General features: G+C 41.4%; 2 protein-coding genes across 2 annotated transcripts; one reads left to right on the top strand and one right to left on the bottom strand.

Moving 5' to 3' along the window:
* The first annotated feature begins 1482 nt into the window (after positions 1-1482).
* On the top strand, positions 1483-14965 carry LOC124136620. The gene is made up of 4 exons (XM_046502599.2): positions 1483-1675; positions 10853-10934; positions 11574-11809; positions 12164-14965. The coding sequence occupies exons 1-4, from the start codon at positions 1483-1485 to the stop codon at positions 12886-12888; spliced, it is 1236 nt and encodes a 411-aa protein (XP_046358555.2). The 3' UTR covers positions 12889-14965.
* Positions 14966-15871: 906 nt separating this feature from the next.
* LOC124136614 (ankyrin repeat, PH and SEC7 domain containing protein secG-like) lies at positions 15872-25080 on the bottom strand. Its single transcript, XM_046502593.2, has 5 exons — positions 24927-25080; positions 22709-22951; positions 21983-22097; positions 21480-21606; positions 15872-19927 (listed from the first exon to the last, which is right to left on the bottom strand). Exons 2-5 carry the CDS (start codon positions 22937-22939, stop codon positions 19447-19449), a joined length of 954 nt encoding a protein of 317 aa, XP_046358549.1. The 5' UTR covers positions 22940-22951; positions 24927-25080; the 3' UTR covers positions 15872-19446.
* Between the last annotated feature and the right edge of the window lie 1387 nt (positions 25081-26467).

The raw sequence follows: 26467 nt of genomic DNA on the forward strand, positions 1-26467 counted from the left end.
ATACCGCCGCCGTTACAAGCCCATCCGCCGCCGCAAATCCACCCGCCATTACAAGCCCACCCGCTAACGCCGCCGCCGCCGCAAGTCCACCCACCATTACAAGCCCACCTGCTAACGCCGCCGCCACCGTCGCAAGTCCACCCACCGCCGCCGCTGCGTCAAGCCAACCCGCCGTTACAAGCACATACGCCGCCGCCGCCGCCATCGCTAGTCCACTCGTGGCTGCCTCATTTACCATGTATATCTGATCTTCGAGAACAATTCAAGTTCCTGATTCCCTCAAATGCGCTCGTTGTGGGACTCAGTGGTTGTGGAAAGTCTGTGTTTACCTCTCATGTACTCCGGCATGGCCTGATCCAACCCCAACCTACCCGCATCGTTTGGTGTTATACTCAATGGCAGCCATTATATCAGGAGCTCGGTGAGCAGCTTCCTCAGCTGACCTTTGTCAAAGGAATTCCCTATGATATCTTGGACGAGGATTACTTTGATGCTCGTCAACAGAACGTGTTGGTCCTGGATGATTTCCTGGCCGAAGCAAAGCACGACAAGCGTATTTCGCGGCTGTTTACTCAAACCTCACATCACAAGAATGTATTGATCTTTCTCTTGATACAAAATCTGTTTCCGAGAGGTAAGGAATCGAGAGACATTGCTTTGAACGCGCATTATGTCACCCTGTTTCATTACCCCATAAATAAACACCAAATTAAACTCTTCGCTCGTAGAATTTTCCCCGAACATATGGATCACTTAAAGGCTATGTATGAAAAGGTTGCTGAAACACCCTATGGGCAACTCACCATTGATCTAAAACCTACCACCAAAGATAAGGATCGACTGCATGTTAACCTCATAAATGAGGAAAACAGGAGAACAACAGCACAGTCTGAACCTGATCTGCGTAGGGAGAAGTTGACTACAACAGAATCTCTGGATAGTCCTCTGACACATGAAGAGAGATTGCCCCAACATCAGCTCACTCCAATTGAAACCGATTCAGACACGAGAAGTGAGACATCATTGACTATGGCCACGGCTTGCGCAGATTGCAGGGTGCTGATAGATAACATGCACGATCTACAGCGACATATCAAACACTGGTGTCCGGCCAATAGCCTTCAACCTAAGAGAAAGCGTGCCAGACTCGAGAGTGATGACGATGACAGTGACTTTGACGACCTAGCCTCTTCCCAGAAAGGCAGTGGTCTTGCCGTCAAACCTCCACGTGGGAAGTCAACATTCACTAATATGGAAGCCGAGGAGTGGCAAAATGTAGGCTTACAACGCATCTGGAAGCAGGTGTACGATACGTTTCATGACATGATGAAACTGCAGAAAAAACAGTACAAGCGACAGGGACGAACGCAAGAATGGATTGAGAGAAGATTGAAACTGAGGTGGGAGGATCTAGTGCGTAGTACTCTCAACTATGCGATGGAATAAACCACGTACTTTAAAGAGGCACCTCTGTTTCAAAACATGCTATACAACCTGGGAGACATGAATCCTTCCACGGAACAATCCGTTCTCAAAAATAAAATCAAACTCCTCCTAAAACCCAAGATGAAAGAGATCCTGCCTTTGATGGATATGCCGGAAATAGAAAGTGAGACTGAATCTGATAGCGTTGCAGAGGATAACGACGGTGATGACGAGGAGGAGAATGATGATCGTGAGCAGAACGATTAGGCATAAATACCCATCACTACTATATCAGACTAACAGTCAGAAGAGAATGCGGAGTCAACGCCACGCGTCTAGTTTGATTCATATTTTGAAAACACCTCGTAAACTGAGGCGTTTGAACGATAAGAAACGCCGAATTTCCCTCTACGTGAGAGGAATTGTGAAACTGGGACCTCCTGGACGGAAATCGTTACAAGCAATGGATAAAGCATAGACTATAGACAACCATTCAACCTTAAAACAGCGTAGACAAGGAAACATTCAACAGTGCGAAATGTGTTTCAAAACATGGACTCGCTGTTTAAACAATAGGGCCTTCGAGCAGCAGCAGCATGTGTATATGAGTGACTAAATAATGTTCCAGAGTGAATACTATTGTCCATTCGTATATCACGGCTTTGTATGGAACCGATTGACTCGAATCAATAAATGATACGAATGAATTGTTTGTTTTTTCTCAGTTTTCGATCATAGTCTTCGTCATACTACACCCGTGAAGGTCCCGGGTTATAGAATGGACCTTCAGTAACCCATGCTTATCGGCGACTGACGGCAGGGATCGGTTAGTCAGTCTCGCCGACTCGGATGACACGTGCCATCGGTTCCTAGTTGCACAGATCGCTGCTCATGCTGTTGATCACTTGATTGTCTGGTCCAAGCTCGTTTATTGACAGACCACCGTCCTAGAGCTGGAATAATGCCGAGTGTGGCGTAAAACTAAATTCACTCACTCACTGATACCAATACATCTAAAAAGTAATGTCATCATTTAAATGGTGAGTTTAAACGCGTATTTTACCCTTACAAGGACGAGTGCATTCCACACACCCTTCCTGTTATCAATGTGTCACTGTTTACAGTTCGGGCGAACATAACCCTATAGACATGTGTGCGGGCGAGTTCATTCATCAGAAATCTGTCATTTACGATGTGTTTATAAATATGAACTGCTTACCACGCTCATAGTCATGTTGCGTGTCGTGGTTAGAACCGTAATTGGTCTATTGAAAGGTGTCATACATTCGTGTTCGGATATAGGTACAACATCTTCACGCACATACTTTCCTACATCATTCAAATGTATTAAATACCGGATACGTTTAATAGACACCAACGAAAGAAAGGTTTAATGAGGGGGAATACCCATATATATCCTCTCTGAAATAACTCCCTTTTAAAATAACAAATGTACAACACATGTTCCCTAACGTATCATAAATACGGGACACTGGTCACACAATTTATGAATGGGAAGCTTCAGGCGAGGCTGGTATGTTAACATTAATTGTAAGGCCGGGGTATGTTGACATTGTTATGGGTGGTCGGTCGCTTAGTCTCTCTGCTATACATTAGCTATGAATAAACCTGCTTCGACATATATTTCCAATAAAACATTTTCCTCGTCAAACAATTTTCCATGATAAACTCTGTTCTCTCTTCGAATTAAGGGTGAGTATTGTAAACATGAAAATGTCCTATAGATTGCTTCCATCACTTTCCCAACAAACCTAGCTTCGTGCTATCACATTGCTACATGTACTCATCAGTTTTCTATTGAACATAGACATGGTTCTATCCATACGTATTGCGAACTATCTATTGTCAAAATAGCACGTTCTGAAGTAAAACTGTGCACATCATGTTACACGGTTAAAACTCAAACCGTACGGTTTATTTGTCATCGCATTAAAAGAAAAAGGCTAGTTGAAACATCAACTATGCAAGTCGGGACAGGGTTGAATAATTCTTTACAAATGGTTCACAATAGTACGCAGCGCGGGTGATTCGAAATCCGTCTGCCTTCAGCGTTATAGTCAATGCAGGGTGACGTGACTACCTTGTTCTTGCGCGCTAAATGTAATTAAACGACACCGACACCGCTAGCTTGCTGATTGTGTAGTCTTATCTATTTCTTCTATGTTTTTTCCATACAGGTTGTCTAACGTTCATGGTGTACAACGTGTAGACCGTACAAGATGAATTTGATCCAGCTAGACGTACATTTTTTTTTTTCCTACATTACCCGGCGTATATCATGTTGACACAACCCGTCTCTATTGTGGTATGGTCGTACTTTCAACACACACCCTGCATTCATCAAACCAGGTCGCACGCTCTCGCGAGCGCGGTCAATTTGAAACGACTACGTGAGTTGTACACTAATTGTTATTTCTACTAACGCCTGAAATTAACGAAACCATTATGACCAATAAACAATTTGAAACGACGTGGTCACGTGAGTTGTCAAGCGCGCTCAATTCAAATTGGGCTGCTTGTCTATTCAGGGCAGCACGCCATACACATAGCTCTATTGAATACCCTTTACTTTTGTTGACTTACGAATTCTTTTCTGTCTTATAAACACACACACCTTTCATTCCCCCACACCTGTGACGCGCTGTCCCTTGCGCTCGCTCCGATATGCTGGGGGACCCTTTCAGGCTCCCTCCACTTTTCCCTCCACCAAAAGGAGCTCCTGCGCCCTCACTATATACTACTCAGGGTGTGTCAAAGGAAGGTTTCTCACGACCTTCATGTATGATCATGTTTATTCAGTTCAAAGTGTTTTATGATTTGATAAATGCTTCAAGCAATATTTTGATTATAACGTCAGTAGCACTATTATTAAGATTTCATATTTGCATTCAGAGGTTGGCAGAAAAGAAATGGCTAGGTGTGGTTTGGAAACGGCTTTTCTTTTAACAAAAGAATTCACATTTGCTTGAAAACACAGCTCTATGGTAACAATTATATGGGAATTTATACAAAATTCAGTCAATCGTGACAGATCAACAATTGCTTGTTTAGAATTTTGTGTTGTGGAAAACACCCTGAATGGATCAGGTTAATGCAACCTTTCTTGGCATTTTACCGGGAGGTAAGAAATGTTTTCCCGGGAAGCTTGATGTCGATTTTTCGAGAGAAGTGACGTGCTCGTTACACACCTCAGAAAAAAAAGAAGTTAAATTTATCGTGTATGGCTTTCCCTTCTTTATTGAGGATATTCAAAAACAGATATATATATATATATACAGGTCTGTGCCACGATTTTGTTAGGTTTCTCGATACGATAAACTTTTCGGGACCGACCATAAATATGGAAATTTTTAGATGATAAAACTTGCTAAATAAACGGAGATCATAGGTTTTTAAACACAATTATCACCAAAAGATTTCCAAATGGTATTGGGGACTGTCATTTACCATTCTTATAGCAGGCTTTGAGGACTACCTAAGCATGTTTGGGTTTGTAGGAATCCATAGCCAAGCTATCAGGCTATAGCAGGCTTTGAGGACTTCATAGCTGTTCAGATATATATTCACAAGAATCAGATACCATGCCTTTTTTTATTACATTTCAACGATAGGCCTAATCTATGATATCAATACTAGTATTCAGAGACCTGATTTTATAAATACGTGATTTTAATCTCAATAAAATCCTTCCATCTTTAAGAACAAAACATAAATTTGACCATCTGTTGACTCTCAGAGCTGATGTCCAATGTTTCATTATGCACACTGGGATTACAGAGGGTCAACTGTGTAGGGTGGGGTGAGAGTGTGTCTAGCACTTAATGTGGTACAATCGATATATATTCCAGACCAATTTTACCCGTGTATACCTGAAGGGTCAACTTTTTGTGGGTGTCTGGCGGGCCTTATGCAGAAGATGATTTGTCTGGCAATGGGTATTGTGCAATAAGTAGAGTGCAATTGTTCATTTTATGTTGGTTTCATGTGGTACCTCAAATGTTTAACCCAGCCCAAATTTTGGGACCCTCACTGGGGGGTCTGGCGGACCTTATGCAGAGGACAATTTGTCAGGTATGGGCCGTGTTGTACTCAGTAACATGTACTTGTTGATCTAAACTTACTTTCATCTGGTACTTTGAATGTATACTCTGGTCAAATTTTACCAGAGTGTCCACTGAGTGCATTAAGGGTCAGCATTTGGGGGTGTCTGGCGGGCCTTATGCAGCAGACGATTTGTCTGGCAATGGAGTTTTTATTCTTAGTAGAGTGAAATAGTTCATTTTATGTTGATTTCATGTGGTACCTCCAATGTTTAACCCAGCCCAAATTTTGGGACCCTCTTTGGGGGTGTCTGGCAGGCCTTTTGCAGAAGAAGATTTGTCTGGCGTGGCCCATTCTGTACTCTGTGAGATGTACCAGTTCATTTACACTTACTTTCATGTGGTACCTCCAATGTTTGACCCAGCCCTTGAATGGCCCCTTCTTTTGGGGGGCCAGGGGCCACACGCAGCAGGGGCTCCCCGGCAGACATCCATATATGAATATGTTGGGTTACACAGTAAATGTTCCTGTGTTCGGATATTGGTACCTTGTTCGTTTGACCAAAGTGCTCTGGGCTGCCGTTCTACATGCGGGATGAGATGGATCGGCGCCTTTGACGTCAACTACGTGTTCCACAGACACTCCAGGAACTTCGAACTTTGTGCGACGCCTGATCCATTCCATGAGAATAATGCATCGCAACCAGAGGTGGACACACACGCTATTGATTTGTAAATTGACATTTTGGCATGTTCATGGGTTTTTTTTATGAAATCGCATTTTCTGAAGTCAGTATGGCAAATTAAACCAATTGAACACTTACATGAGTCTTTTTTCTGTTGCAAACCGAAATTGTTTCAGATTTGGTAAAAAACATACCTTTGCATTAAATCTTATTCAATGTCACAGGAACTTTTGTTGCTCAGTATATGGTTGTGGAATCGCATTCACGGGACCAGGCTTGTTTGAAGGGGTCAATAACTAGTCCTTGCAAGTTTGATTCATATCATTCAAACTCCATTTTATCGACATGCAGTTTACGTCTACCGATCAAGCAAGTAATTATGTCCCAAAACACAGAGTGAGTTTGGAGTTTTACTCAAGGCATTAATTACAAGATCTTCGATTACCCAGTGTGGTATTTTTCCGTTCTGTTGTGAATAACACTCTTGGCCCATTCGCCACCGCAGCCTCGTTCCGGAAGTGATGTCATCTCAATTTCTCTTATCAATAATTCAGCAAATACTTTATCTCACTCACTAATGCCATTTGATTTGAAGGCTATTTTCAGCATCATGTAATTTGAATCGGTTTAAAACGAAGCCATGGGCTCAGGTTATTTATTGATATAGCATGGAGATGTAATACCCTGCATTATGGAGGATGTCATCACAAGGTCTTAACTTTGACTGGAAGTGGGCAGAACAGTTGGGAACGCCCCCTTTAAATTCTTTGGAGGCTTACCATCTGTATTTGTATGAAACAAAGCTTGCGTTTTCAAAATGCAGCTTAAAATAAATCCTTTCTCGACCTCGCCCTTCAGGGTGTCATCAATTGCATAGATTGATGCTCATGATGTCAATCACTAGATTGACTATTTACAGACCGCCGTCATATATATAGCTGGAAAATTGCTGAGTGCGGCACTAAACGACATCAAACATGAACTTTAAGGTGTACAATTCCAGGTCGGTCAACTCCGTAGATAAATCTGATATTTATGTGATTATCATTTAACCACAAGGTACAATAATTAGTTTACATAAGACTCCTTGTGATCAATTAAACGTGTGAATTAGGGGTTGGGGTTGGGGTTGGGGGGGGGGGGGGGGTATCACTTGTCCCCAATTTGATTCAAATAAAACTGTTTTATATATAAAAAAAAATCTAGGAAGGTTTTCCTTGGTTTTGAATGGAAACAGTTCTGTGGTCTGCCGTGAGTAGAGAAAACATCGTTAAAAAGATATTTTCCAGTATTGGAGTGTGTGTGTTTGGTGGTGGTGGTGGTGGGGGGGGGGGGGGGGGGGCCTAATGGATTTGTTGTGTTCGATTCCCCAGGGTTCACTGGTCAGCAAAGGCGATGGATCTATGTAGGTACAACTTAGGAAGACATTAACAATGACCCTTAAGAGTTCCCTTAGCGCTTCTTATAGTTGTGTCATAATCCGCTGATCGATGGGTAAAATCCCAGATTGGTTCGTCAGCACCATACCCTGCTCGTGGGTTTCACCAAAGTGGTAATCGTCTGAGCCCTGCATTACTTCAGGCTTTCCTCCCACATTAAGCTCACACGGTGTGATATAACTGGAATACAGTTCTCAATGACGTTAACCCAACTCACAAATTCCTGCGGAGACATTATCACGCGACTGACAAGGGTTGACTGCGGAGTTAGGCGGTTATCTGTCCTCGCATGTTATCTACGCGGCGTGCAGTGCAGAAACAAACACACACTTAGATGGGTGTGTTATCTATGCCGTACCAGGTAAACATGCTGGAGATAGGATTGTACGGGATAAAGTTGGTCGTGATCAAGAATGCAATTTTATAGTCCTGATAAATATGTAATAGAAAAGGGGTTATGTTTGTCTAGGTTTAATGTTTGTCAATAATAATTAAAAATCTATAAAAGAGTGTCATAAAATATTATGGTTATGCTAATATGATTAATTTCATAAGAGGCGTACAATTCCCGAATAAATGACACATAAATAAAAATCTCTTTGATCGTTTATTTGTTTGTTTGTTTGTTTGTTTGTTTAACTTCAGCAGTGTATATAACGGCTATATCCCGACGGCCTATAAATACTGAAGTCACGATGACAACGTACATCATGTAGGGTATCACTAAACGCTTGATCAACATAATTAATTTGAGGATAAAAGGGTGTCTTTTGAAACACTTAAATCAGACTTACTGGAACTGTCAACTTGCCAGAGCTTTAGAATCTCCCGCCAAGGAAGGCACTTCGCCAAACGACGGATTCTATATACCTTTGCTGTGAATAATGTTTCTGTGCTTTGCTTGTTAACATTTTAAAGTTTCGTAAAATGACAAAACGCAATTATTTCACACACGTGTTTGGTTAAATCACTTGAATCAATTCCGGATTTGTTTTTAGTCCGTACAATATCATTCAAATCATATCTTACTGCTAACTCCGTGATATTGCTGGAATATTGCTAAAGGCGGCGTAAAACTATACTCACTCACTACTGCCAGCTACCGTTATAGTAGCGGTATCTAGCACTAAGATCTGATTTTAATGAGATTGTATTCAAAATACGATTGACATTTGACGCTCGTGGCACGAAGTCTGCACGAGGAAGCTCTGTATTCGCGAAACAACCTGTCACAAGCTTGCCACCTTTAAATATAACTCATATTCCCAGGAACATGCCCAAGTCAAATCATATACTACTCAAAAGAAGTTAAGGATCATCGATTCTTTCATATTACAATTGTTAATCTGCCCTGAAATGAGAGATTACCTGTAGTGATGTGAAAGAATCGGGTAATCCTTAACTTCTTTTGAGTGGTATATATGGACACGAAGTTTATCAGGTTTACGGTAGGCAGTTTCCGCACTCGTGTGCGTGGCGTGGCCGCCATCGGATGGCTGTCTGTCTGCCTACCCGGGAGGAGAAAGTCACCTTTATATAACTACAAGCTGACACGGGGGCACTCAAGGTCATTTCAAGGGCGAAGTGAAACGTGTAACTGCGGCGAATATTTATATTTGTCTTCCTGAAAAAGCCGGATCTCGCCGCCATAACATACACCAGCTCCACAACACAGTCGCGTGCACTATACACGGCTTAATGCCCCCCCCCCCCCCCCCCTAAAAGGATGCAAATGATAGCCAATAAGGCAAAGGCCCTAAAATGTTTTTAACGATTACATAATTGTCATTTATTAAGATAAATACAATAATGTGTTGTTATTTTCAAAGACATTACGCTTGGTAATACATGAGGTATTATTACCGATGTATTATCGATTTATGTGGCGTGAGTAATTTCCAGCCTTAAGCATTCGGGTAATTCACCATCGTTTGTCATATTGAATATCAGCTAATGTATTGATGATGCCCATATCGTTTGTCAGTAACATATGACGTAGCTTTTCCTTATGTGAATAAATAGTCTGTGGTATAACGTGATGTCGTTTGTTATACCTCGTCGTGCACGACGTCGTTCTGTCTCATGCTGAAATCGACATTGGTTTTTTTTCTTGTTTGTTTGTTGTTTAACGCCGTACTCAGCAATATTCCAGCTATATGGCGGCGGTCTGTATATTATCGAGTCTGGACCAGGCGGTCCAGTGATTGACATCATGAGTATTGATCCACGCAATTGGGATACGATGACATACATCAACCAAGTCAGCGAGCCTGACCACCCGATCCCGTTAGACGCCTCTTTCGACCAGCAAAGTCGCCTTTTACGGCGAGCATGGGTTGCTGAAGACCTATTCTACCCCGGATCTTCACGGGTGGCATTTTGGAGGACGGAGTACAACAAGACTTTATTTACACTCAGGCCGGGTACTCGGCACATGAGGTACAAATTTACAAGCAATATATACATAAGATGGCGGGATTGTTTACGTGGCAGATTTCACAGTTTCCATAGTGACATTACAGGATGCACAGAAGCTTGTTTGTAACACTTATTGTTTTACAATTAAAAGTTCTTAATAATAAAGCATATTTTGGTTTTTAACATATGAATTTGAAACAAATATTTTCCGTTGGTGTCTAACCAAGGACAAAGAAAAATATAATGGTGTTCACATGTTCGTTCACTGACGGGAATTTTGAGCAACCTACCCACGTGTAATTCAATAGGTTATGATGGCATGAAGTTCTAAACAAGAGACATTTAACAGCCGAAGAGAGAGGCACAAATAAGAATTCTTTTCAAGAACGAGTTAGAAAGCCACGAGGCTACTGCATGCTCGGCGTCAGAGTGAGTGAGTGAGTGAGTGAGTGAGAAGGGTTTCGCCGCTCTGACAGTCCGGTTGATATATCTGTAAAACCATATACATGTAATATTGTCATAACCATTTTTTGGCGTCACCGGAAGAGAGGTTTAGACTAAAATTGAAACATTTAATTTAATTAAGTTTACAAAATAATGACGAATCCCATAATAAAGAAAATACCCCGCACTGTGACTATGACGACAGACTTGTCGTGCTAAATTGAACGTGAACGCTAAGTATCCATCATTATGATATATTTATCCCTGTGATTTTCACAGTTGTATACCGTGATAGGGAGGTAAAATGCAAAACAGCACTAAAATAACTGAAACTAGTATTTTGACTGAAGCAAGTCGTTTATGAAATTGTGCGGTCAAGGGGAGATAACAACCTCCAACACTTCCAACACGGAAGTAGTTCGACGTTTACGAGCGAGTCAGCTGACTGTGGAGGATTCAGTGTGAGTTCAGATTTCCTGAACGAAACAAGCGGTCTTCCTGTTGACACTGGTGGTTTTCCTGAAACTGGAAATCCCGTACACAAGCAGCATGTTGATGGTGTAAACAGAAGAGTGTCCACTAGGGTAGTTTTGAGATACTGAACTTCGATTTGAATAAAATAAGCATAACTGAACGAGAGACCATATAATAGATTATTATATGGTCTCTGACTGAACTTAGAAAATTTTCTAGCGATATCATCTCTAGAGAAGGGGGTAGTGTCAAGTCGTCATGTCAGCGACGCGGGTTTGACTTATTTTGTATAAAACCCTTACCTGGCGCTATATACAATCAACCAGAAGTTGTTATCCAAAAAATTGTACGTTTTCTACTCACTAATTTATTGAAAACAATGTTTGGCATACACAATGCCCAAATACATTTTGTGATTGTAGTTTGTTTTTCTTGTCAATCCAGTTAAGATCTAAATAGACAGATCAGACAAGCAAAATATAAGATATTGTATTTTCATCATTTTCTCAAGAGATTGTAAATAACACCAGTTAATCCAGAAAATAGGAAATTTAAAAAATGTTTTGTTTAAGATGTTGAACTAAATGAGGAAAGCAAACTAAACAATTTCCACGTGACTATTCCAGACAGAGACCGATGAAACTGAGACCTGCTGTGTCAGCCATTATGCGTCGAGTGTTTGCCATCTCTGACCTCCATGTTGACTACAAAGAGAACATGGACATTATCCAGCAATGGTCGCCCATGGACTACGAGAATGATGCACTGATAGTAGCTGGCGACGTCACAGACTCGCTGCCACTTCTTCAACAAACACTGCAACATCTGCAGCAAGTCTTCTTCAGGGTCTACTACGTTCCGGGTGAGGATTCTATAACCGTTGATGGAGCCTGGTGCTGTATAAGGTTCACAGTTAGAAAAAAACATCTGATCTGGGAAGTCTACCCTGGAGTATTCAGTCTATATTTCCATTCTGATGACTCATGTTTTCATTCCAGATTGCTTTTATTATGATTGCCAGCACCCACCTTGTGTTCATCGATGGCCTCACTCACTCAATCAATCAATCACTCACTTGATCACTCACTCAGTCCCTCTCACTCACTCTTTCACTCACCCACTTAGTCTCTCTCACTCAGTCATTCACTCACTAACTTGATCACTCTCACTCAGTCTCACTCACTTGATCACTCACTCACTCACTCTGTTGTTTCAGGGAACCATGAGCTATGGATTAGGAAGCCTGAGCAGGAGAAAGATTCAATCACTAAATTCCACCAAATAATCACGATGTGCAAGGAGATGGGGGTCGTGACCGAGCCGGAGTCATTGTGTGTATCCAATATGGCCGCAGTGTGGATTGTGCCACTCTTCTCCTGGTACTCAACTCCAGAGGAAGACTCGGAAGACTCGCTCTACATCAAACCACAGAACCCAGTGGGTGAAGACAAGTCACACAACATGTGGATGGACAATCATTTGTGTATTTGGCCAAGTTTCGAAGGAACACGATCCAAATATTTTGCCAATCTAAATTCACAGACGTGTATGAAACAATACACAGACCCTGTCCTCTCGTTCAGCCATTTTCTACCAAGAACAGATCTCGTCAAGCCTTCAGATAAAGAACTTGCAGAAATTGAAACGGAAAGGAAAAGACTTGGACTTGAGAGCGCTGTCGAAGCAAACAAGAAAGGTCATATAAATCCACGATCTTTCAACTTCACCCGCTATGCTGGGTGCAAGGTGCTAGAAGCACAGATTCGGCAGATAGGTTCGTCCGTCCATGTTTTTGGCCATCAGCATAGGAACAAGGACCGGAGAGTGGATGGAGTGCGCTACGTGTCTCACTGCCTGGGATACAAGAGGGAGAGGGCGGCTGGACTTGTTACCGGAATTGAAGACTGTGCCCCGAAACAGATATGGCCGGACATTGTATAGTGTTTAGATGCTGATTGTTGACTTTTGACATTTCGATACAGGTTGTTGTGATGCTAGTCTTGCCAACCGTAACCATGGGAGCACCAGTGGCTATTATGAGTTATGTCCCTCCTACTGACCAATCAGATTCCACCTCTCATATCACTTGCATTCAAACAAAATGGCAGCGCCCAGTGAAGACGATCTGATCAATAATCAAGATCTTTATTGTATTAAAATGGGTCTCACTTAGCAAAGCGCACCAAATCACTTGAGCACCTTCATTAAAAACATGAAAAAATTGGGAAAATATATGTTGACACTAAATTGACGGTACACGTTTTGCAAATCCTGCTGGTGACCAAAATCTGTATGGCAGTTTACAAACCAGATGGCAGTTTCGTTACTTGTTAGTCCAGCCAAAATATAACTCCATAATCAGCCTTGTTTGGCAAGGATGGAAACTGGACTTTCAGGTAACTCCCTTGCCTCAGGAAGATGATCCAGAGTTCGATTTAAGGAATTATTTATCTTGCACCAGAAGCATGTTGACATGAAAACCAAGTTGCACTAAACAAAACCAGGCTGACCCTGGTCCTATAAATTTATCAAAGTTTAAATTGTAACAGACCAGCCTTCTGCCAGTGTCACATAAATTAATGCCGCATTGCTGCAAAACATGACAGGAACGTGCACATGATCTTGAAGTACCCACAGATTGATGACATCATGCCAAGAAAGCTTGACAAATTACAGGTGACTCAGGGATCAGTGATGTAGTATGGTAAATAAACTTTAGAGGTATTGAGTGTGTTCAAAGATAGGTTTTGTGTGGAGTTAGTCACACAAATTTGATATTTTTTTACATAAATATTAGCTTGCTCTTGTGCATGTTTTATACAACTAAATCGAGCCCTGACATGTACACACACAAACACATATACAAAGAAGGAAGATTTTTATCAACATCAAAGTTTGGAACTGCTCCAAATGAGAGTTATGTCATTATTTAAAGTCCTACCATGTGATGGCCACGTGTGAAAAAAACAACATACGAGGCTGCTGGCCGATCTTGACAGACATCTTGATGTCAAAATGTTTGAGGTGACATCGCTTGTCACAGCTGCCTTTGTAGCCCCAGTTACCAAACAGAACTATATTGTAACTCCTATTCTAAGCAATTGTTGAATGTTATAGATGTGAATGCTGTGATGTGAATAATAATCGTAGTTGACCATGTACAGGTATGTGTAGTCTGTTGCCACTTTGTTCATACCCAGGTTTGTTTGTTTGTTTGTTGCTGCACACGGCAATATTCCACCAATATTATGGCGGTCTGTAAGTTATCAAGTCCGGACTAAATCTAGTGATTGATATCATGAGCATCGATGTAATTGAGATACGGTGACATGCATCAACCAAATCATTGAGCCTGACCATCCAATCCCGTTAGTCGCCTCTTACGACAAGCATGGGTTTCTGAAGAGCTATTCTACTGTTACAGCTGATTAGACGCCAACGTGGGGTTGTGATCGGTTTTTATTCAGATTCAGAGATGTTGACATGGAGAAATGTTGAAATGTAGAAATGAAGAAATGAATGGCCCTATTTGTGGAATTGAGCCATGTAATTAACTGTGGTGACTCACGCTGGATGACCATAGATTGCCTGTTGAACCCTGCCACCACCTTGTTGTTGCCTCTTGTGCTGTTCTGTGCTTGTGAGGTGGTTAGATTGCTGCAAAAAAGACTATCTTAGTTTTGAAATTAGCCAATGAGAAGCTAAGAATTAGGGTCAGGTGATAAACAACTTTCATCCTGGATGCAGAATGAGACAATACTCTTGATCCAGCATATACTTTACATAACTCTGATGTCATAACCATTCAGATGAATGAAATGTCATCTGTGGGACGACTCCACGCCCTGTAACACTATCATACCCAGGTTGTGGTAGAATGACCTCAAAAGAGGTCAAAGAACACCTCATTCTTTCATATTACTAGAATCAGATGGTCTTTATCTTCTTTTGAGTAGCATATATAACTTTATTTCCCCTTACATGAGTCTTTCTGTGCAATAAAATAATGTCAAAGAAACAATTAAATACATCCAGTTTATTTTAGAAAAACATAATCTTTGTGATGTCTGGAGTACATATTATTGTCCCAGTGTTGGAGCAGGGGGCTCAATCGGTAGCTCCTTGTGAGTGAGTTGGGTTTAACGCCGCTTTTAACAGTATTCCAGTTATATTGCGGCGTGTCAGCTTAATGTGGGAGGAAAGCCTGAAGTGATGCAGGCCTCAGACGTTTACCACTTCGGTGAAACCCATGAGCACGGGTATGGTGCTGACAAACCTAGAAACCGGGCGAACCGGGATTCGAACCCACAATCATAGGTTTCTGGCATACCCAAGGGATGCAACTCTGCACAGCGAATCGCGGCGCCTTAGACGACTGGGCCACCCGTGCCCCCAGTAGCTCCTTGTGAGTGAATGTTGTTTAACGTCACAGCCAGTAGTTTTTCATGTAGATCAAGGTGGCCAATAAACTGATCCAGACAAACCAGCAGTTGATACATCATGAAGAAAGGCTTGCCCTGCAGCTACAGTGGGCATTAGGTGGTTGCAGTGTGTGGCTGGTCGATGAACCGTGATGACGTGGACAGTTCATCATCCTGGCTATCACGGATTTTTCTGTTCCAGATTCAATTGCTGCAGGACCAATATTCACCCACTGCCGCCAAAATTGGATGCTGAGCAGTGTGACAACTCGCGACAAACTGTCGTTGCACCCTAGTGTAATACATGTAGTTCCAATAATGTTGACTCTTGTCAAGCTTTTGTAGCACGGTACATTGTGAAATATTGCTGTCTTTCTGTCAGCATTCCATACATTGTGAAATATTTCTGTTCATCTGTCAACCTCCAAGAGGAGCCTGACCAAACTCAACTTCTGCCCCCAAAGTCCCACAAGGTCCATGGGAAAGACAACAATTCCAACAACTTTCTGAAATGTTTTTATTTTGTCAATGTATGCGGAACTTGTGTTACAAACAATACAAGTTAAACTGAAGGAGCAGACATGTTGGGCATATTCAGGTACAATAAATCTACAGCAAAAACCTGAAACATAACGCCACGAAAACTTGCAGCTAGAGTTGGACTTATACGCCATTGTGAACCACATAAACTTTCAGCACTTTCCAACAGCCAGTAGTGGCAGCTAGTTCCATGGCTGCAGTGATGACTGTTTGCACACTAGTGCACGCAGTTGCCAACACCCCTGTTCGAGAAACGGAAGTTGTTTAACGCAGTTCAAATGAGTTGCAACAGGCCATATAAAGCTCTTCAATGCAGCAGAAGTGTCAATGGCTGTCTATTATTTTGTAGATAACCCACAAGACACACCACTCTGGTAAGTATGTACCGACGTCCTTCACAATCCGATCTATCCCGATATCCATCAAAAACAGTACCGGGGAAGAAGACCCAAGGAGTTCAATCCTTGTCCACAGCTCATTTTATTCTTTTGTGGTGGTCTAGTTGATAAGAACCAACTATTCTTTGCCTTATCTCACTGGTCTCGGCTGACTAGTGACTGTCTAACCTGTTGATGCATGAACTCCAGTGACCATATCCTAGACTTTAGAGACAGTATTGGAAGAAATCAAACTGAATTTGGTGACTAGATTAAAGCTTGGCTTGGTGGGATGTAAGTTTCAACAGGAGCTGGTACCATAGTAAGGAATAACTTACTAAACAAATGCTTTCTGGCTTAAACAACAAACACAATTATGACTACTTCTTTCCCTGACCAGTGCATTGTGGGATTCCATAGAACACGCAGTTCACAATGAGATGGATGAAAAAGTCTATCCAAAGTACTTCCCAAATTTCTGACAAATATTTAACGTTTAATATATTATAAATCTGACCCAGGGCCTTCACACGAATTAACCGGCACTGTTCAAGTACCATGACCATATAAGGTCAAGTTAACATTCATGATGGAATTACTATCTGGATCAGAGACCTGAAATTCAAAAGAATAAGCAACGTTTTGGTACAGACTAATTTGTAGGACTACGTTTCTTTTAAATTATTTTTTACTGAAAATAACAAAAGGAATCGACCGATGTTAGCAGTACCAGAAACCATGTTGATTGATCTACGAATATATTTGATAATGTGAACAAATGAAGTGGACACTTTCCCCACAGAAATATTTACCAGTGCTGGAGTGCCACTTAATGAGTAAAATAAACAATGTATAACATAGACAGACCTGCTGTAATTTCATATCCTTCAATGCAAGGTGAACGACATAGCAGACCCAATCACGAAAACAAATATCATTCCTCCATTTCACAAAAGTTTCAAACTCGAAAACATCTTGAATGGATTTGCTATGACCGTTGACCTTAAACAACACCAGCGTCATCCACACTGGTGACAATATATCATATGGTATAATTTATAACTGCAAATATTCACTTCAAAGCACAACTTGAAGACATAATATTTACATAACTTTGTAGGATAAATGGCAAGGAAGAGATTATTATAGTAAGATTGGTAGCTAAACAGTTTCATCCAATCGAGGTGGGACTTTTCATAATGTGTCAACATGATTGCAGTACTCCTTGAATCACGCCTGAACTATAACCATGATATATGACTATCACAAAATACATTCCAAATATTGGTCAGCTTGCGTTACCATTCTACATACCGAACACAGTATGTCAATTTTTTGTGAAACAGAATTTTAATTATTTGTTTGCGTAGAGCAATAAAATCAGATTAACACAGACCCCTAATGAAATATCCCAGCTCTTCAAAACATATTGCCTGAAAACATTTCTGTGTAATGAATATTCAGTTGAAAAAAACAACAATCTCCTCCTTGCCATCTTCTCATAATATTCCATTGCCAGCAATTAGTAGAACATAAACATCAACAAACAAACATACAAGTAACGTACTCTGCCAGGAAGAGGTATATGTAACATACTCTGCCAGGAAGAGGTTGTATAAGTAACATACTCTGCCAGGAAGAGGTTGTATAAGTAACATACTCTGCCAGGAAGAGGTTGTATAAGTAACATACTCTGCCAGGAAGATCCAATTGAAGACAACACTCTGTCTCCTGATAATAATTACCTGAAATCTTCAGAACGTTTTGATGCAAATCTCAAACAAGGAAATAACCAACATATAGGAGAAAATTCACTGTATACAATAAAATATTAATACATGAAGTTCAAGAATTCCATGTCAACAGTAGCACTATAAACACAAAACAACTGGAATACAATCCTTAAGTGATATCAACAATGTTTATCTCTCATCATTGTCAATCAGCAGTTTAGACAATATCTAACAGCAGGAACACAATGCCATCTACAGTCTGACCTCTGACCTGTGTATTTGTAACCTTTCATGTAACTCATTAAAACACAAAATCTTTTTCTTCTTCTCCATAATGAATATCAAAAATCAAAATGTTCAAGACTTGTAAATTACTAATATTTACGAACTAACATCAATCATTTCTCCCCGAAAACCACTACTGAAATGGAACTGCATCACAATTATTTGACAGCCATCTGCAAAAATCAGCAAAAACAAAACAATATGACACTAAGACTGTGGAATGTATTGAGTCATCTCCAACACAAAGTACTTCACGGTACTTCAGTCTTGCAGCGATAAAACTGCTGTACGCAACATGAATCACCATACAATGTGCTCCAATGAGAAATCACTGAACCAGACACAGCTGCTCGAGAAGGAAGCCCATTCAACTGCGTAAACCTGCAGTATATGTAGATAACCTCAAGCGATACATCCATGTCCTTGTTCTACAAATACAGATACCATTGATGCAGCTTTGAGATGGAGATGTCTCAACATACAGCCGCAATGAAACTTGTGTAGCCAAGTTCAACATGGCCAAACCAAGCTGTGATTGCAGAAGATTATTATGATTGTGCTGTTAGGGATTTGAAATCAATATGACCTCTGTTTCAAACCTTTCTCTCTCATGACCCTACCGTATAATTATCTACCTACTGTACGGTCTAACAGATCACTGTCCAATAGCAGTGGTATTTGTCAAGTCGTATGAAACAGAGGTCTTCAAAATAATATTCTGTATCCATGGCAACATGCTATATGACTAAAAAGGACAGATATCCGACCCCTTTGGATAACTGTCCTTCATAAAACTTGTCAAACATGTATGCCAGGATCATTCAAATTCTACATCATGAATTCGAGAAAAGTCAAACTGACAAAAATTATTTTGATTTGGTCAATAAAGAAGAGTAAAGATCCTGACCCTTGGATCCTTCCCTTCTTAGTCGATGATTTGAAACAACAAACTTAATTCGATAATACTTTTGTTTCTAAAAAACACACTATCGGGTAACTCAGGAGTGGATGATAGGCCATAGAAGGGGAGGGAACTCCTGACCCCTTGGACCTCCCTCCCTTCTATAGACCTGCAACAGTCACACGCCTCGAGGGAGGGATTGCAACTGTCGACATGTGCAATCACAGCTTGCATCTGCAGAGTCAAGGTTTGGGAAGATGGAACATTTTCCTTGACAGGTACGTCTGCAGCTTGGGAGGAACGGGCAACCTTGGAATGACCTTGACCAGGTTCTCCTGGTAGCAGACCTGCTGCTGGATGGTCTTTCGACAGAGGTTCACCAGGGTGTGGGGCGAGTTCATGTTCGACTTGTACCAGCTGCGGAAGTTGTCGTCGTCGGCCAGCATCTCAGCAGGAATTCCCGGCCCCTTCCACTTGAGCCAGTCAACCAGGTTGAGCATGTCGCAGCCTGCTGCGTACAGCACCTTGATGCACGGCACCTGGTACTTCAGGTCCTCGAAGTACAGCCCCGTGCTGAGTGAGCTGACGCACACGTACAGCGGCGTGCGACCCTTCAGGTCCATGGAGTTGATGTTGCTGTTGGCGTTCAGCAGGATTCGGATCATGTCCTTCAGCTTCCAGTGGGCTGCCACATGGATGGGTATCTTCCCCGACTTGTCAGCCCTGCGGACACACCACATGGATAAATAGTATGGCAAGATGGTATGGATACATGGTATGGCTAGACAGGATGGCTAGACATTATGGCAGGATATTATGGATCTGTCCATTAAGTCACCTCTTGCTGGGGACCTATATATAACCTGGAATCCCCACAGGGATACTAGCTATGCTTCATGTTTACTAGCAATATTATTATGAAAAGGGAGTGAGGGAATTGACTTTCACACAAGTTCCACCAAGTGAAGCAGGTCCCATGTTTACCGCTTTGGTGAAACCCATGAGTATGGGTATGGTGCAAACAAACCTTGACACTTAATCAAGGCGAACCAGGATTCTAACCCATGATCATAGGTTTCTGGTGTTCCCAAGGGACGCAACTCTGCACAGCGAATCAAATTTTTTTCTTACATCAACTGCTTCAGAAAATCCACCAGTTAATTTTTCATGGATCTGAGTTGTCGATTTTTTCATTCTTGAAACAATGACCGACAAATTATTGTCTAACAAAAAGCCGAGACCCCCACCAATGTTCTTGACTGGTAGAGCACCAATTCTATCGATCCTAGTGATGGTCAGTACAATCATGACTATCGTGAATCTAGTTCAAACATTACTAGGACTAATTATAGGGTTGGAACGATACACCAACTGTGCGATCCAATACGTATCACGATACTTGCATGTGCTCTTATCTCCGGTGCATAAGCCATCTTTTTCATAGACAAGATGGCCAAATACCAGGCACACTGACGATTTACAGTTGGCAGTGTCAAGTATGTCACAATGGACGAAAACATTTGCGTTTTTCACCACTAATTTTCACTACTATTTAGTAATCAGTGCTTGGTGTAACAGTTATTATATCCACTTAGGTGGGAATCGATATTTTTTACTTAGTGTGCGACTAAGATCAATATTGGTGATCCACCAATGCATCGGTGTATCGTCCCACAACTATTACTCAGAGCTCCAGATAAGCTGCGTATCTGCATAAAATATGCATCAGAATTGAAGAAATACGCAGTAAAATACAATCCAAGCGTATGATATACGCAACAAACATTACAGATACGCTACAAAAATAAAACGTGTGCGTATCATCAAAATATTGTGAAGTAACCCTGCATATTCGATTAGCAAATCAGCAACTTATTTTGAAATTATAAACGGGCATTCCGTCAACCTTGCCAAACTCCACGATGACAGTTACATCATGATCATTTGCCATAACACTTTCTTGTGGAAGTATCGTGGTATTTTTGAGTCCTTGAGCTCTCGAACCCACACGACACCAGTTTGCAGGGACTAGATGAATAGTGTTTTTAAATATTTAACTTAGATACCCACATTGGTAAAAACGAGTGGGTAACAGAAATTTGAATACCCAGATAGAATTACTGATACCCAATGATTTTAAAATGCATGGGTAAAATACCCACAACACCAAAAACTTATCTGGAGCTCTGATTACTTGTACTGTCATTAAGGATGGTCTTTAACTAACATGTTAGCTACTTCTGTGGCTTTATGCCACAGCCCCACACAAACTTACATGTTAACGGATGCACCTGCAGCAAGCAGTCGTTCCACCGTGGCGTAGCTGGAGTGTACGATAGCGTTCTGGACACAGATATACAGAGGAGTCTGACTCTCCAGGTCCGCCTTGTTAATATCGGCACCTGGCATGACAAGAGGAATAGGCTAGAGTAAGACTCTCTTTAAAATTTATTTAGATCCTGCTGACACAACATAATTTAATGTGAAAGAGTAAGTGAGCCAGTTTAATAATGCTGCTCTGACCAGTCCGTCAGTTACACCACCGTGTATGAGCTTTCTGTGGGAGGAAGGCACATCATAGCTGTGGTTGGCCATTACAACTATGGCATGGTGTGACCCTGACAAACCTAGAAACACAATCTGGGCAAATCTGTCCCTGATCATAGGCTTCTGGCATGCTTAAGGGACACAACTCTGCACAGCGATTTTCAGCGATGGGGCCATTCATTCAGTAATGAAATAACAAAACAACTGCTACACTTGCTACCAGCATCTCACCTGCTTGCACAAGGATATCCACTAAGACCGGTCGGCCATGGAAAGCAGCCTTGTAGAGCGGGGTGCAGTTTCTCTTGTCCGTTCGGTTGATTCCAGCACCTGCCTTCAACAACATCTGAAAGGCAAACAGTCTCTGTGGTGAAAAGTTTTCACATATTCAAGACAGTTTCATTTTCCTTGATCACTGGGAACTGAGTTCTATTCTGCCCCAAAATCCCCATTGCTGACAAGAATGGGGTATACAGTGTCTATTCTGCCCCCAAATCCCCATTAGGGACAAGAATGGGGTGTTAGGGGTCTATCCTGCCACAGACTTTCCAGCATCAGCATGAGGGGCAAGCTTGGGGTACTGTAGGTCTATTCTGCAACAGAATCTTCATTGGGGACATGCATGGTGTACTGAGGGTCTATCCTACCCCAAAATCCCCATCTCGGACAAGCTTGGGGTATTGAGGGCCTACTCCGCCCCAGAATCTCAATTGGGGACAAGCTTTGGGTATTGAAGGCCTACTCCGCCTCAGAATCCTCATGTGGACAAGCATGGGATATCAGGGTCTATCCTGCCCATAATGCCAACAGGGGACAAGTATGAGGTAGTGGGGGTCTATTTTGCTCAGAATCCGCAATCAGAAGGACAATTATCGGGTATTGGAGGTACAATCTGCCTCAAATGGTGTACTGGGGATCTATGTTCCTGGAGCCCCTGAGGATCATGAGTTTACCCACCACACTAATTTCCACATGGTTGAGGGACACAGCAGCCAGCAGGGGGGTAGTACTGTCCTTGACGCTGGGGACAGTCGGGTTATTCCAGGGGTAGTTGATGTCAGCGCCTTGTGCAATGAGGCTGTTGACACTCTTGCGGTCGTTGCCCATGACGGCCAGATGGAGGTCCCGCTCCCTCTGCGGCATCCCCTGCGTCACCACATCGGTCTTGGTCGACTTCGAGTTGCCCATTGTTGATGAATACTGCAACATAAGTAATAATTCTGTGAGAATAATGGATAAACTATTACTGATGGTTATGTTTGGTTACCATAATAATAAATCAGAATGATGCAGGAATATTTGGGAAATACCATGTGAATTGGAGGTGACACATTTCATCCCTGTATAGCAAATTTACACCTGTTGGGACGATACTCGATTCAGCTACCCATGTATTGAATCATGTTTTAATCATGTTAAATCTGTATTGATTTTCAATAATATTTTTTCAATTTCAATAATCATTCGTGCTAGGATTATCTAAATACTGCTTTTCACAAAATAAAAGGCTAAATCTGATTGTATAATGCTTTATGAACAAGTCTTAATTAACCAGCCATGGGAGTAAAACACTAACAGGTTGATCATGCTGAAAGCAAAGGAAAATCTAAGGCTTTGCATCAGAATATCACCACCCACATCCCTCCGTACAGTTGGACTCTAGTGTAACTTGTGTAGCACTTGCAAAGACTTGAAGTGATGGTGACTGTCAAGTCAGTGATTTTGCTGGAGACAAAATGCCTTAGTGGACGTTTCAAATAATGATTATATCAATATTAAAATTACCTCTATATAATTAATAAAATGCATGTTACCAGGGTAAGCAGTTTTCCAAGAACGAAATCCCCTCGTCACATGACCATGATTCATAAGCCTAATGTTCAAATTTAAAGTTTTGGGTGTCCCCACATTTGAATACTTCAGCAAAGCACCTCAAGGGACTGAGGGTCCAAGACCCACCTAATTTCTATCATGTCTATCACTGGTTTTACATGACAGCTAGACACGAAGCATAAATCTGGAAGGACTTCTTGTTTTCTTTGTTGTTTAATGTTACACTCAGCAATATTTGAGTGAAATGATGGCAGTCTGTAAACAATCAAGTCCATAGACCAGACAATCCAGTAGTTTATATATGATCTGATAAGATGACATGCAATCAACCAAGTAAATTTGTGATGTTAAACTAATTTGTAAGCTATTCTTTACGTCTTGCAGTAAAAGGATCATAAAAGTCAACTAATCACTAACTTGATATGTTTTCCAACTGAAAATATCACAAATATAAAAAGTTGCTGATAAACATGATCATGACGATAAAGGTATCACATTTTCATTGGCATATTAACACGACCTAATCTTTTTTCCATCAAGAACGATGAGTATCATGAGCATCCACATATCCAAAGTCAAAGTGTTTAGGACAATTATGAAATGTATCAAGGTGCTTTACAAGATGCATGTTTCTGCATATATCCCTAACCATAACAATGCATAATATGCAGGCTGGCGTAGAAGCCATTGGTCATATCCAAATAGTCTGCATTTCATACTCATGGTTTCTGTAATATAACTTGATTTGTGGAGAAAACAAAAAGTCATTTTATATTCCCTCTAGTCTCGAACTAGTGGCCATGTCTCTCCCTGGTGGGTGTTGCAACAATATTAGGGAGATATGTTCAAGACCATTACTGAGTATGACAGCAGGCAGGTCAGTGAATCGTCAGTCAAACAGGCGTCTGCATCTCTACGCTACACCGCGAACTGCACTCTATCCAGTGCCCACACAAAAACATCGTTCAACTTCATCATTCACACTGTGTGTTCGTGTGTTACATCCTTAACTGGAGCAGTAAATCGGGAAATATAATTCCAAATTTGGTCACGGCGTTACTGGTTGTGTCACATGAAAAAAAACACACGTCTAATAGACTGATGAAAACGACACACGCAGCAGTCGGCAAGTTAAGAAAAGGTGATGTCATAAAACAGATAATATACATCAATTAGCTTCGCGGCCTAGGTAACATATGCCAGCAGTCAAAGATGTGATAGCCGGGATCAGTCAACGGGTGTCAAAGCGAGTCAACATTGCAGATGCCCGTTGAAACTGTCACAGAGTATTTGTTCCAGTTTTCTGGTATGAAATCATCCGATATAGACAAAGTCTACCTACTGTAACTTAGAGACAAAACTGCCGTTGTCAATCCATGCTTCTTGGTGTGTCTTATCAGTCAAATCGTGTATTTTTTCTGGCATCGAATTTGCTTTCCTTTTCCTCCATCTTGTTATTCCCCGGATGTTGGGGAGAACTTAGTGTATGCGTCTGCTGTGGGAAAACTCCTTTCGCCCCAATATATATGGATATGGAATAGCAATACTATTACATGTCAAATATATGAATAAATATTATGAAAACCGTTAATTGTCATTAATAGAAGCCATACGTTTTCGGACGGCCATGTTTATCGCGATTACTCGCCCTGTAATGGGGGGATGTACCATCACACAGACATTGTACATCATTGTGAAAGCCCGAAGAGATGCAGGTCTCAGACGTTTACGACTTCGGAAACCCACGAGCACGAGTATGGTGCTGACAAACCTAGAAAAATAATCGGGACGAACCGGGATTCGAACCCAAAATCATTGGTTTCCGGCGTGCCCAAGGGACGCAACTCTGCACAGCGAATCGCTACGCCTTAGACGACTGGGCCACCCGTGCCCCCAGTTGTATAACAAATAAAGATACCAAAGGCTGGGACTGCTGGATTATTACTCGACATGAAGGGACGATGACTATTGGAAAATTAAAGTCATCCCTCTTGTCATACTGCCGTGTGGATAGTTTTTTGTCACTTTGAATCTTTATGCATAGATCTAAATTTAAAACAGATGAGTCAGTTTGTAATTGTGTGACGTCAATGCCCCACTGTGCTAGGCGATAAGGTCTTACCTTAATGAATTTACTTTTATTTTGTTGCAAATATTATATATAGGGGCTAAAAACCTGTTTAAATCATGCTTCTCGTGCCCCAGAGAAATTCCATTTTGTACTTCCCAGCGAGAAAATGGTATTTGATGCCTACCAACTTCCGGTTTGGCGCGGCCAGCTCTTACCCCTAGTCCTGCAATATGACCGTGGAATATATTTATTTTATGAAAAGAAATATCTAGAAACGCATACAAAAGCAAGTCTAGCCAGCTCAAGCTAGCTCTATTCCACATATGAAATCAGCATAGGGAGGTTTTTTTAGAGTCAAGAAGGATATTGTGTAATATAAGATTTCAGAGACTAAATGTTAGTCTACTCTTACCCCCTGTTAATTGGGATATGATGCCATGCCAGGGAGCCTGACCACCCATTCCCTTTAGTCGCCTCTCACGACAAGCTTCGGGTTGCTGAAGACCGATTGTAACCCGGATCTTTACAGGATATCTGAACGCCAAAGACGCATATGAAATGTTATTATGATATGAAAGGAAACTTCACGATTGAAAAATTGTATTCATCTGTTTTATCTTAAGCATTTATGCAACATGAATGTCTATGTATTGTTCAAGGCACGAGGATTATTTTGTTGCTTCTTTTAATTTCGGATTAAAAAAAAGTCAAAAACAAGGGAATTTGGCTAAATTTAACTTCAATTATATCTTTGATCTGGCATCATTCAATAATGGTCAAGTAGCCAATTCTCCTCATTGATTTACCTGGCC

The sequence above is a fragment of the Haliotis rufescens genome, unplaced genomic scaffold (genome assembly GCF_023055435.1).
Source record: "Haliotis rufescens isolate VD_foot unplaced genomic scaffold, xgHalRufe1.0.p SCAF_12, whole genome shotgun sequence".
In the NCBI taxonomy this organism is placed as follows: Eukaryota; Metazoa; Mollusca; class Gastropoda; order Lepetellida; family Haliotidae; genus Haliotis; species Haliotis rufescens.

Coding starts and splice junctions, on each gene's coding strand:
- LOC124136614 (XM_046502593.2), bottom strand. CDS start 22,939: ATGGGCAACTCGAAGTCGACCAAGACCGATGTGGTGACGCAGGGGATG. Junction 22,098..22,708: donor ACCATGTGGAAATTAGTGTG/GTGGGTAAACTC, acceptor TTTGCCTTTCAG/ATGTTGTTGAAGGCAGGTGC. Junction 19,928..21,479: donor GCAGGTGCATCCGTTAACAT/GTAAGTTTGTGT, acceptor GTGTGTCCGCAG/GGCTGACAAGTCGGGGAAGA.
- LOC124136620 (XM_046502599.2), top strand. CDS start 1,483: ATGCTATACAACCTGGGAGACATGAATCCTTCCACGGAACAATCCGTT. Junction 1,676..10,852: donor CGAGGAGGAGAATGATGATC/GTGAGCAGAACG, acceptor TGTGCGGTCAAG/GGGAGATAACAACCTCCAAC. Junction 11,810..12,163: donor CAGGGTCTACTACGTTCCGG/GTGAGGATTCTA, acceptor CTGTTGTTTCAG/GGAACCATGAGCTATGGATT.